Source organism: Rhipicephalus microplus, chromosome 8 (genome assembly GCF_043290135.1).
Source record: "Rhipicephalus microplus isolate Deutch F79 chromosome 8, USDA_Rmic, whole genome shotgun sequence".
In the NCBI taxonomy this organism is placed as follows: domain Eukaryota; kingdom Metazoa; phylum Arthropoda; class Arachnida; order Ixodida; family Ixodidae; genus Rhipicephalus; species Rhipicephalus microplus.
Genome location: NC_134707.1, coordinates 28,096,024 through 28,108,858, shown reverse-complemented (window position 1 = coordinate 28,108,858; position 12,835 = coordinate 28,096,024). Strand labels below are relative to the sequence as shown.

At 43.9% G+C, this 12,835-nt stretch overlaps 1 protein-coding gene and 1 non-coding gene across 2 annotated transcripts in view; both read left to right on the top strand.

Moving 5' to 3' along the window:
• The window catches only part of LOC119165280 (uncharacterized), a 96,277-nt gene extending 87,487 nt beyond the window's left edge, over positions 1 to 8,790 (top strand). The window contains exons 3-7 of the mRNA XM_075871390.1: positions 3,673 to 3,978; positions 5,314 to 5,433; positions 6,308 to 6,535; positions 7,369 to 7,503; positions 8,458 to 8,790. Of these exons, the coding sequence (XP_075727505.1) occupies positions 3,673 to 3,978; positions 5,314 to 5,433; positions 6,308 to 6,535; positions 7,369 to 7,503; positions 8,458 to 8,552 (884 nt within the window). The 3' untranslated portion in view covers positions 8,553 to 8,790. The remainder of the gene's footprint in view (positions 1 to 3,672; positions 3,979 to 5,313; positions 5,434 to 6,307; positions 6,536 to 7,368; positions 7,504 to 8,457) is intronic.
• Positions 818 to 890, top strand: TRNAF-GAA (transfer RNA phenylalanine (anticodon GAA)). The gene has a single exon. It is a non-coding gene; the product is annotated as a tRNA-Phe (tRNA).
• Positions 8,791 to 12,835: the final 4,045 nt, after the last annotated feature.

Genomic DNA, 12,835 nt, shown 5'->3' with positions numbered 1-12,835 from the left:
AATATTGCGCCGAAATTCCCGCTCATCACGTCACGGATTTTAGAGAGCGCTTTTCGTATTGAGGCATCATTTCCTCAACTAATTTTCTTATATTTGTACGCAAAATCTCTGACCTCTCTTCGAAAACAGTGTACTTCATTAATACCACTTAGGCACAGCATAGGCTCTAGTAGACATCATCCGGTCCAAGACGTCATGGTGAACAGTGTGAGAAGCTCGGGGTGGCGTCGCCAATAGCATTTTCTTCTTGCAACCTTTTCTCGCTTTCCAATCGCATTTTCGCCGCAAAAGTTGCGGTTCGGCATTGTCAAACAGAAATTTACTGATACGCGAAAATTTCTTTTTTGTCCCTTTCATCGCCGATCGGCTACATGCAAGGCACGTCGCCCGCAAAAAATGCAGTCACCTCGTAGCTGTGGTTGCTAGCCGGACCAACACGCAACTTTGCTACAACTCCGGTGTGGCAACACAGTTCTGCGTTACGTCACGTAAATGTGTTCAGCACAAGAATTTTGTACGGTACGAATCTAGTCGGCGAAAAACAACAACAACAACAACAACAACAACAACAACAACAACAACAACAACAACAACAACAACAACAACAACAACAACAACAACAACAACAACAACAACAACAACAACAACAACAACAACAACAACAACAACAACAACAACAACAACAACAACAACAACAACAACAACAACAAGCAAAAAATACAGCATTTCACTGCCTTCTTTTTTTTACGTGATAAACATATATAAATAATTCATATTATTTCGATTTACCTGTTGTTTGAAGATGCCCTACATCCGTGCCGAAATAGCTCAGTTGGGAGAGCGTTAGACTGAAGATCTAAAGGTCCCTGGTTCGATCCCGGGTTTCGGCATCAATTTTTTTTCTTCGGCCATCTTTATGTTTTGTTATCAGTGCGTTTTTAGCACCCGCCGACGAAAATAATTTCACAAAGCAAAAGACCCAGACCCCCATTTGACCCTGTTTTCTCATTGCTCATTTTGTTCGACAAGAGAGAGAGAGAGATAAAGATGCAAGGAAAGGCAGGGAGGTTAACCAGACGCACATCCGGTTTGCTACCCTGCACTGGGGAGGGGATAAAGGGGAGAAAAGAGGTTGCAGAAAGATGAGAAGGTACACACAATCACGAGCACACTCGGGGAGCACACACAGTTTACAGGCGGTCGCTCAGGTTTGTTGACTTAAGGTAAAGTAGCAGTGCTTTAGTTGCTTTCTGCGCAACTGAGGCAGATGCCCAACGTCCTAGTATCTTCTGCACACAAAATGGTCCGGGGTCAAGTCCCCTCTCGTAAAGCTGTACTACCTTGGCAAGGGTATCCATAAAATCTTTTTTGCAGTTAGATGCGTGCGCAGTGTGGGAGGGAGGGGTCATTCAGCATGGGCAACTTATCTTTTACTGCCTTGATATGACAGGTAAGATTAGTTAGGAGTGAGTTAGGAGCAAAGTCACCAAGCTGGTAATACATTTTACATAGACACACAAGATCTCAGTGTGTTAGCAAAGCTTATTCCTTCTGCACATAAAAATATTCTATGCCGTAGCATAGAATACTTCAAGGGGGGCAGCCAGCGGGGCGCTTCCCCCCCTGCCATTTGAGACACCCATTCGTAATATGTTCATGAGAAAAAACAGGCAATAATGCTAGAGGGAGTATAAGGGATGTTATTAGAGGTAATTGTAACGTAAACTTGGAGAAAGAAAAATGGACAAAAAGGTAACTTTCCGTGGACAGGAACCGAAACTACGACCTTCGTTCAACGCGTTCGATTACACTCATTTTCTTCGTGTATATTGTATGTATGTTGTTCTTGTCTAACTGATGACAACATGGTGGCACTATCAGTCCTGGAGCTTAATTTGAGGCCCACATATTTAGTGCGTTTCACAAAGACAGTGTTATAGTCGATATTGACATTAGTACTTCACCCGGCATGTGAAGCTCTTGTTACACGGCGATAGTTATAGCGCGAGAACAGAACGACGACACAGAGACAAGAAGGACACGAAGGACACGAGGATGTCCTTCTTGTCTCTGTGTCGTCGTTCTGTTCTCGCGCTATAACTATCGTCATGTCACACCAACTAGCCCAAGCTGCCGCAGCTCTTGTTACGCACCTGGTTTATAGGGACCTTAGAGGGACGTATGCGGCTTACAAACTATACGCACGTTTCCGCATGCTACAATGGCGAAGATGCAATAATCACCACGGCTAACTGCCTGAGCGAACGAATGAGAAGTTATTGTCTCAGCTATCTAAAGTGTAGACGAAATACACAGTCTGCATCCCGTATTTGCGTTGACAGGCACCTCGTTTCAATTAGTTGTTAAACATAGCTCACACTAAGGTTTTGATTCGTAAAGATCAGATGAACAAGATGGGCATTAATTTTGTGTAACTGGAGAGCTGCTAGGTAAAATGAAGCTTTCAGGCTGTTTTAGTACCAAAACCAACTTGAAGTCTTGTCCCATCAGGCTATCAAATTACGAAAGTAGAAGTTCATTCGAGCGCGGCCTGGAAGTGAGTTTTCTTCCACTTCATTTGGCAGGCTTTTAATCAGTGAGAATTGCTGTGCGGAGGAGCAAACGGGATGTGGGCTTTAGTTAGTAGCTTCGGAATTAAAATGTCTCTCTGAGTGTTCGTTCAGAACTTTTCGTCCGATTGAAGCAATGAACTCGCACTACATGACAGGTTCATTTCTAACTGATTTCATGGGCTAATATTCTGGTAAGTGCCGAATGAAAAAGCCGGAGCGACATTTACGCCCGATGAAAATATCGTCTTTATTGTTACTCCTTCACAGAGGTGCAGCTGCTCAACCCCGCAAAAGAGCATTTTCAATAAATGTTCACCACACATTGACATCGTCGTGGTAAACGTATATTATGCTTAGAGCCAAAATTTGTCGGGCAATAAGAAAATACAGCGTTATTCTGCATGCTGATTATCCATTTCTTGCAGAATACGGAACGATCAACACGTGTGTACAAGATAAGCATCAGCTGTGGAGCAACCAGCTTTCTTCTGAGTTCATAAAAAAAACAAAATAAACGATTCTCATTAAAATATTACGTGTAACGCATTTTCTACCTCAAAGACATCGGCAGTGGAACAATCCAGAATACATGTCATCAAATAAGTATTTTCTTCTCCAACTCTTCTTGTTTTGAAAGTACATTTGGAGTTATAATAATGATAATACTGTAATAATTCGACCAGGGAGAGCATTGCTGAGACCAACAGGAGAAAGATCAACTGTAGTTACTGCCTTTGTGTAAACATAGTCGAATAATGGATTCGAATGACGGGCATTGCGTACAACATCGTAGTACGATAGTGCTGCACACAGAAGGGGACAATACAATATACGTGAACACACCTGTGTCTTCATGCTGTGTGACGGAACATGTTGTCTTGTTGCTGTGATATTCAATTGTTCTGTCGTGCGTATACATGACCGCAGAATTTCAATAGGTAAACTTATTGCTGCGAACCATTGATCCTCCCGCAGACCCAAATAATCTTTCGCACTTTTGAGAGGCGTATAGTTTAGCCTAGACATAGGTACCTACGGCATTTCAACTATCTAACCGGAGGATAAAACAGCAGTGTTGTTGTTTTCTACACGAATGCAGTGACCGCCAGCTGCAGCTCCATGATCACGTTGAACAGCACCTACTTCAGCAGCCCGAGATTCCATGCCGCCACCGGGGCTACTCAAGCGCCGCCTAGTGGTGACGGGGGCGCGGGCGGCCAGTCGAGCTGCGCCGTGCAGGTGTTCAAGCTCAGCGAGCGCATCTGCCAGTTGCGGCTCGACTTCGACGAGTTCGACCTGGAGCGGCCCACGGTCGGCAACTGCGACGGCGAGAAGTTGATTGTGACGGGACACAACGCCAACAACGTGGTTCCGCCTCTGTGCGGTCTCAACACCGGCCAGCACCGTCAGTTTACGTGATCGCGGAATTTTTTCGCCGCATGCGCTCACACGCTTAGTGCCAGATTTAGCGGAACGAGTTGCCTTGTAGAAAAGTCTCAGATGAAGGACTGTATGCTGTATGTCAAAACTAGCGATGTGATCAACCTAACCAAGCCAACAATCGCCACGAACCTAATGAAACCAACAAGCAGTGCTGTCGATAAATATTTAGGGTTCATTACTTGCGCGTTTTAACGGTAGCGCAATAATTACGTATGAATGAAGAGTACATAAAGTGCATACTGAAGCTCAAGTACACACAGACGGTGACAAATGCGATAAAGACACAGGAACTGCGATGGTCTCGGCGTCTCTATTGTATTTGTTCTCGTGTGTGTTAAAACTTCGGTATGCAACAAGAGCAACAAGCCCATCTTTTCGTATTACTGCAGTAGTGACATAAAGTGGAAAAAATATAAACTTCCAGAAGGCAGAAATCAAACCATAAACAATCGGATCTTACAACCTTCGGTCCAATGTAGGGCAACGGACTCATCCTCTAAAGGTGGTGGCTTCGTTGTCTGTTGGTTCCCCTACGTTTTGTCCAGCAAAAAAAAAAAAGCGAGCACTGAAGTGATTGCACCTTGTATTATTTCGGCGCTCGTCCATCTTTGAAGAAGATCGATATTATTTAAATAATGACAAACAGCTGATTATCTTTTCAGTATATCTTGAAATACCGCAGATCAATGCTTCTCAAAATGCATAAGGCTCAAGGCTCGAGAAGTCAAATTATACAAAAAAGAGACGTTTGAAGAACACCTGGTTTTCTCTACTAATATCTGTCGGAGTAATTTAAAAACTATCATAAATAGAAAGACTATTCCCAATGATTATGTTCGTATGTACCTATAATACAGTACTTTTTTGACTTAGTAGTTTCAAAACAGTTTTATAGTACATTTCTGGCCTGAGCCGTAGCCAAATTATCTTTAAAGATAAACTCACTTGAGCACGGTTGTACATTGAGCCCTCACAGATACCCTGCTAGCATATTAGCTAGTGTAAATGACGATAACAAATGGCAGACTTGAAGCAAAAACATTTTTGCTCTTTGGAAACACACAAAATGTCATGAAAAATTATAGGAAGTAAAAGTTGGGCACAGCGTAGGGTAGCTGCTCGCCTAAGCCGCCAGCGTAATGTAGGGTTTGTAGACAGAGCTTAATTGAATTTCGTTGAATTATCGCAGTGTACATGAGGTGTTCTTAATCTCGAAGAAACTGATTTTGTGGTGAGGTCATATTTTTTTGCGTACAAATGTAACAGTGATCTCACGGTAGTTTTGTCGGTGCCGCAGTGTACATCGACGTGGACATGTCTCCCGGACCAGTGACCCTTTACGTTGAGACCAATGGGACGAGAAACAGCCGCTGGAACATCAAGATATCGCAGATCAAATGCGACAGCTCGTCGAGAGGTTAAGGCTCATTCCCATTCATTACACTAAAGCAGGTCCATAGCCAGGGAGAGGGTGCCCTAGAGCTCCCTTCGGACATTCGAATGGGGAAAGGGGGTGCTGTTTTACCCAGCATACATAATGACAATACGGGTATTTTAAGGACTTAAATAGGTCCTCTTGTTCTTTTAAAAAAAATCCTGCCTACAAAAATGCACAGAAACACATCTTAAAGTCGTTTACTCAGTCAATACATTTGCTTATCTTGTAATAAACTGATTAACTTCAGGCAGCTAACTTTTACAGAATACAAAAACGTAGATGGTGGCGTTCTCGTCACCGGGAGATTCCTTCTAGTCAAGAAAACCCTTAAAAAACAAAATTTCAGGGATTTTTTCGGTAACCATTTGGGCACAGTTTGACTGCATAATCACAATCTGGCTGAATAATTTGGCTTTTTTCAAGCTTGGAAGGCCTTTAACTTAGCACGTGATATAAATGATATAAACTAAGGTAGTTTCGACAGCGTGATGAGACACGTTAACGCCCGTTACTGACAAAACAGGATTTTAAAGAAGGTATAAATTTTGCATTCATCTTCTTATTTGCTGCTTTTTAGCTTCTATCCCACCATGAAAGTATACACTTTTTTTTCTTTTTGATAGAGGCAATGAGGCAAGAACAAACCAAACCTAGAAGATAAACAGCCGTTTTACATTGCATTTTTTTATTCGCGTCCATTAACTAATTGCTCTGTGCTCAGTTTTAAAAATAATATGCCTGATTCCAGACCGCACACTGGTTTATGATAATTTGTTGTGGTTTGTTTATAGTTTGGGATCCCATTTTAAGCCACCGGGTGCCCTGACATTGCTGTCTCCGCAACTCCCTGCAGCGCCTTCCAACTGTCTGCAGTACTACACCGGCACAACCGGTAACTTCAGCAGTTTTGACTACGCCGAGTCGCAAGAGATACCCCCGAGGCGTGGCTACATCAACAACCTGGACTACACCGTGTGCTTTAGGAAGGAGGCCGGCTACTGTTCCATTACCTATTCCGTTCCTGGAATGAATGTGCCCTTCTCAATACAGAACGTTGGCGCTGACAATGCACCCACGACGAGTACGCAAGCGACTTATCTCTTCGTAGTAAAAGAGAACTCTTTAGAGATATCGTGTTATTTTTTATGTCAGCATGTGATATACAACAATTGTTGGGTTTCACGTCCGAAAGTCACAATATGATGGAACTAAGCCGTAGTGAAGGGCTACAGAAATTTGACCGTCATGAGTTCTTCAACGTGTAGCTGAATCTAAGTACAAGCACTTCAAGCATTTCCCTTATATAATGTGGCTGTCCGGGCTGGGGCCTGATAATGCGACTATACCCGAGCTTCATAACCATTGGACTACCGGGGCGGTTTAGAAGCACATAAGGTCTACTCAATTAGAGCGTTATGGACTACCCCGTTTAATAGGTAATGCGAGATTATTAGAGCCTGAGCTGTATCAAGTTAGAACATTCATGCGAGAAAATTTTGACTTTGACGTTATTACACCACTATTGCCCTGTTCGTGCTCAAACCAACTCATCTTGAAGTCGAACAACAATGACGTCGTAGGAAAGACATCATGTGGCGCCCTAGTCGAGTAAATGTATTGTGGAATCTATGGCTATTTTTTTTTGTTTCGCTTCGCAAGCCTGCTGTGAGTCTAATGCTTGCCATCACCATCATGACATTCGACGTGCTGACATAATAAAGGCACCTAAAAAATAAAAAAAATAACAAGCTCGCTTACCCCAAAAACCGATTCATGTACTCAATGCTACTGCTTGTCGTGGTATCAATCCTTGTTTTCTTTACCTTACTGGCTTGAACATCTTTAAGCATGTCAAACTCCAACAAAATAGTTATCTGCTGTGCAACAAAACTTGTGTTTCTTTTTTTTCCAAAGATGAAACGGAAGCGGGTTTAGGTGTGACCGAGTGTACCATGGATTACCTGCTTCTCGGTGGTGTCAGATTTTGCGGCACCAAGCTTAACCCATCAACGGAAATGCCCAACCCCGTTGTCAACGCACCAGTCACCGGTGAGGCATGCCACATTGCAACGCTTTGATACATTACCAACTCGATGTTGAAATAAGCCAATGCCTGTGCGTTATTTACAGATCCAAATGACGTGCACTTAAAGAACGTGTTTGTTTTGGATGTTAGGCAAACCATGAGTGCGTTACGTAACATCATTCAATGTCCTGCTAATTGATAGCCAGGATTTGTGGGTGTTACCGTGGAAACAATCTAATTCGGCGATATTGTCAAACTTTGCAAAGGCGCTATTTTAAACCGATCACAGAGGTAACAGCATTCCTCTGTGCCATTCAGAATTCACCCATTGGCAGAATCCGAGGATTTCCAGAATCGCGCCCTAGGCCAAACCAAACACGAGAATCAGAATATGGTCCATTACATTGTCTTATCTCGGCGTAACGAAATTAATGAGAAAAATTTTCTTATCTCGTCAAAGGACTTTACAGATTCTAAAATACCAATGCATTACGATTATACGGAGGGGCGTGTGACCAAATAGCGAAGCCTCCACGTTGATCACGGTACAGTGGCGCCACCTGTCTTCGATTTCGCGAGTGAGAGCAGCGACCTCCATCAATCTCTATAACGGACTGCATGTTGACAGGCTTACGACAATATATACGTTGGTTGTAACAAATTTAAAGTAAACTATACTTTTATATCAGACGCAATATTTTGCAGGGAATGCATATCCAAGAGTCACATGTAGCACCCAAAGCATTCCAGAGAACAGGTTTCATAAATCGTCGCGAAGGTACTTCTGGGTGACATGATTAATGAAGGTCTATTCACCGCCCAAATAAATATCGCATAATGTTATGAGGTAAATCATTTTATTGACAGACTAAAACACCTTTAGTATGCCCTAAAATATCGGCATTGCTCTCACTCGTCCTACATTTTGTTACCTGTGAAGTGTTAACTAAACCACCTGTTACTTCACTATTTTGCAGATACAACGTCTGGACCATTCATGGCAAGATTCGTGTCGGATGGTGCGTTGAATGCTCGTGGCTTTCTGCTAAACTACATGCAGAACCCGTGTTGACGGGCTCTAGAAACATAGTGGTTGCTTCGCGGTAGATGCCAGAATGTGATCGAGGGAATCGCTGTCCACCACTGCATCGATTGATTGCTGCATATCCGGAGTACGAAGATCAACAAAACTGGTAAAAAGATTATTGTGAACCCTGGCTGAGCTTGATAGAAGGCAGGATTACATGACGTAATACCCAATATCAGAGGACGTAAATAAATTTCCGTTCGCCGTTCCCCGATATCACAAACCGAGTTCCTTTGTTCTTACGATCTTTGTGAAACATTTTTTAATTCCAGCGTAAACGCAGCATGATGCACACCTCCAGCTCAACCTGGGAAGACACTTATGACGCCTCAAGCTGTTCGCTTGCAGTGTCAATAAAATGTCGAGATTACGTTGTAGACGCCCATGTGGAATTCTTTCTAGGGTATATGTCCATTAGAATATAAACTCTTTCGAATGGTCTAGCCCACTGGCTTCGGCAAAGGGGGTCTAAATTGTGTTCATGGCCCTTTTGGCACAACCGTGCCTTTTCGGGGGAAAAATGTGTATGCAAAGAAATACAGTCACACTGACTTTCGCGTTCTATATAATCTGTACATTTTTGACGAGTAAGGGAATTGGCTTTTTCGTTTAATATTACACAGATATATATAGCACACGCCACCGGCAGAATGCCAGCTGAAGTTCTTTTGACTGAAACTTGCTAAGTCATCTCCGCACCCCACGGGGCTTCAAAAACGCATGTAGTTGTCAACATGGCAGATTATCAAAACGATGCTGATGCTGCTTAAACTCAGTTCATTTTACCATTGCGCAAGTACATAGCCATAGGCGCATGAGCTTTGGTGATGGGCTTGATTCCTGTCCTATCAGCAGACTGAGGACACCAGCTGAATAAAAAAAAAAACATGAACTCATTCATCAGATTCATAGTAAGTCCATTTTTTCCAAACTGGATCCAGGCTTCTCGCGGCACCGCACTGTAGTCAGACATTGATTTTTTTTTTTTTCGCAAGGGCCCTCTACGAATAACGATTTCAGCAAATCTGCTCTTGCCGCCAGCAGAAATCGTTTATCTACTGCTTCCTTCCACCCATTCTATAGGTGCGCAGGCATAAATAGAAAGTTTTTTTCATTTTTTTCACCCTCATTTTCATCTCGAGTGTTGCTCCTTTCTTGACAATTCGTGCTTTTAAAACCTAACATAAAATATGCAAATGATCATATTGCCACATTCTGAGTTGTGTTATCGCCCCGTTTCACTGTCGGCGATTCTCGGCGCAAACGGCGCCTGCAGTGTTCGAGAAGCTTCGTGACTGATGTAGATTATTTCGTCAAGATTACGCCCACTTTGCGAGCACTACAGATTATTCTGGAAGCCACGTCACCACTAGCGATAATGTCAGTATATTCGATGTCAAGCGTATAAATACCGACGTTCTGTTCGCCGCTATCAGTGTCCATGTGTTGCTGCAATCTGGTCTTCAGTTTTCTGGCCACAAGTTGCGGCTCAATAAACCGTTTCATCTGAACATTGAGTATGCTGCCTTCACCCACGTCACTAAACCGTGACGATTTCTTTGAACAATGACTGGCGTACTGCTTTAGCAACGTTGTATCTGCCTAATATAGTTCATTTTACACCAACCATTTGCCCTGAGGTTTCATACTCAGGCATCCACCCAGTAGATCGTGGGTGTACGATGCTCGGCTGCTTAACTGAAGCTCGTGGGTTCGATGCCAACCACCGTGGACGTATATCGATGGAGGTGGATTGGTAGAGGCTCGTGTACTGTGTGGTGTGAGGGCAGTGTAAAAACAACCAAGAATCAAAGTTTCCGGAGTAATCCACTAGGGTGTCTCTCATAATCATATGATGGTTTTGGGACGTTAAACCCCACATATCCATCAAATCAACTGTACTACTTGTTGGCTGCTGCTTAGCGTCTGTTGATATCGCCCTGTGTCACGTTTGGTAGGCGAAAACGAGTGTTTCCCACTCGCCGTCATATCATCGAGGTTTATAGGCACAAAAGCACTTGATAAAGTTTATGGGAGGACGACCGCCGCTTTAGCTTAATCGAACTCTTTTGAGGGCAACCTTCTGCGCACGCGCACCGAAAACAATTTGACGGTGCCACCCCGAAATAGTTTTGGTGGCTCATTGGCCTCCGACACCGGGTGGATCGCAATCTCGGAAGCCATGGGTGCGAGGAACGCACAAGCCCCCGCGCTTTCTCGTCGACCGGAAAGCCACCAACTTGATTTCGGGTCTCGCCGTTAGGGGCGCTGTAACTATCGTGAAAGGCGTTGATTGGCAGAACACCGGAAGCTTTATTAGAACGTGGTTGGTTCTGTTCATGCATGCGGCAAGTTCTCTTTTTGTAGACTTTTTTTTGCATTCATTCATATCATAATTAATTACCTTCCACATTACTAGTAAAGACAGCAAGTATTGTCCTATACATTCTTTCTTGGCATTATTGGTTGTTCGTTCCATTGGGTTCTCTCTAACACAGAAAACCAGCCCTTGATCAATTCCTCTTTTTGCGTTTGTTCACAGACACGGTACAGCAATTGATGCCTCCGTTCAGTGTAATCGGAATCCACATAAGTTTAAGTGGTTCCCAAGAGATAACGAAAATTTCTAGCCTGCTTATCTCCGCCCGCATGGTCACACGAGTCTGCAGATAAAACTGAGCGTAGTGAGAGCTGTCGGAGAGCCGAGATATCAGAGTTAATGTTGGCTGTTTCAGTTTTGAAGCCAAATGACTCCTCATGTTTCCTTTACAGAGATAGCCCTTTGCCGTCTGTGCTACCATACGTTAGTAGTACCAGCGTCTACGGACTCACTAGGAAGCTGGAAATTTGGCGACTAGTATTGTACACATATGTGTATATTTTCCTTTATGAAGAAAAGAACGCATACGTGGAAGGCATTCGAAAAGCGCACAGTGTATGAACAGCACTATCAGGTTAAACATAGGTAACGCGACATAAATACCACTTTGAGGCTGTAATTTCCATTCAGATTCATATAATCTGTCTGCAGCTGCGAAAGGCGTACATCCCATTGAACCTTGTGTGTGATCTTGTGGACGGACTAACATTTGGGCATTCGCATTACACACGACCCACCTATTTTTAGATGCGGAAGCATCTTATACTCGCGCCTTGTAGTGCGCCGTCCGCGCTGTCCGCACCGCTTCTCGAACATTCGACAGCTGACGCGCGCGCATGCGCCGTCGCCCACTCTTCCGCCATCTGTGCATCCCTTCCTCCTCTACACACCGCGCGCGCTTCACTCCTCCACCATCTGTGCACCCTTCCTCCTCTACACACCGCGTTCGACATCTACAATTCTCCTGATTCTCCAGTGGACGCGCATGTGGCGTCGCGCTTCAAGAACATTCAACAGCTGACAGTGCATGCGCCGTCGTGCTGTATATATACTCAAGGTCGGCGCTCGCTCGCTCAGTTGCCGCTCGTCGGTTGGTTTGTACGGCGCGTCGACGTCCAAGGTCGCGGTGAAATGAATTCCAACGAATCCACAAACACAATGATCGACGTCCCTTCGACCAGCGCCGCCCTTCGCATACGTGTGTACGTGTTCACTCATTTAACACCCCCTCCTACAACCACGTTAACCAATTTAGCCATCGACCCAAGTAAGTCGCAATTTAACACCCCATTTCCCAACCACGTTAACCAATTTAGCCATCGACCCAAGTAAGTCGCACTTTAACACCCCGTTAACCAATTATATGCTCCGCATCCTCCTCAGTGTTCCCCCGAGGGAAGCTGCGGGCAATTTTTTTGTCAGGTGTGCGTTTTTTGAGCCAGCATTGGCCTAAGTAGTGAGTGGAGGGAGGGGGAGCGTATTGTGGTATCGACGTTCGGACCAAAAATTTTCAGTTTTGTATATGCATGTATACACGCACAGATAGAAGCTTGTACGAACGTGCATAACGTGTTATTGAACATCTTTCTCTGAAGAAAAAAAATCTCTGCAAATGCCAGCTAGCTACATATATAGTAATTAACGCGGACTAAAATCACATTGTTATCATAGTATCAGACGAACTACCTTGTGGTACAGACATAATTGTCCCCCCGTTGCTCCAGCTGCAAATGATAGAGCAAGCGAGACTTCGTGTAATGCCTGTTCACCTTGCGTTTTTCGTTATTAATCTACGCTACAGTTAATTATTTCATGCCGCGCAGTGCAGCCAAGACAACAAGACCAATCTTTAGTGAATGGTCCTCACTGGGTCTCGGGCATATATAAT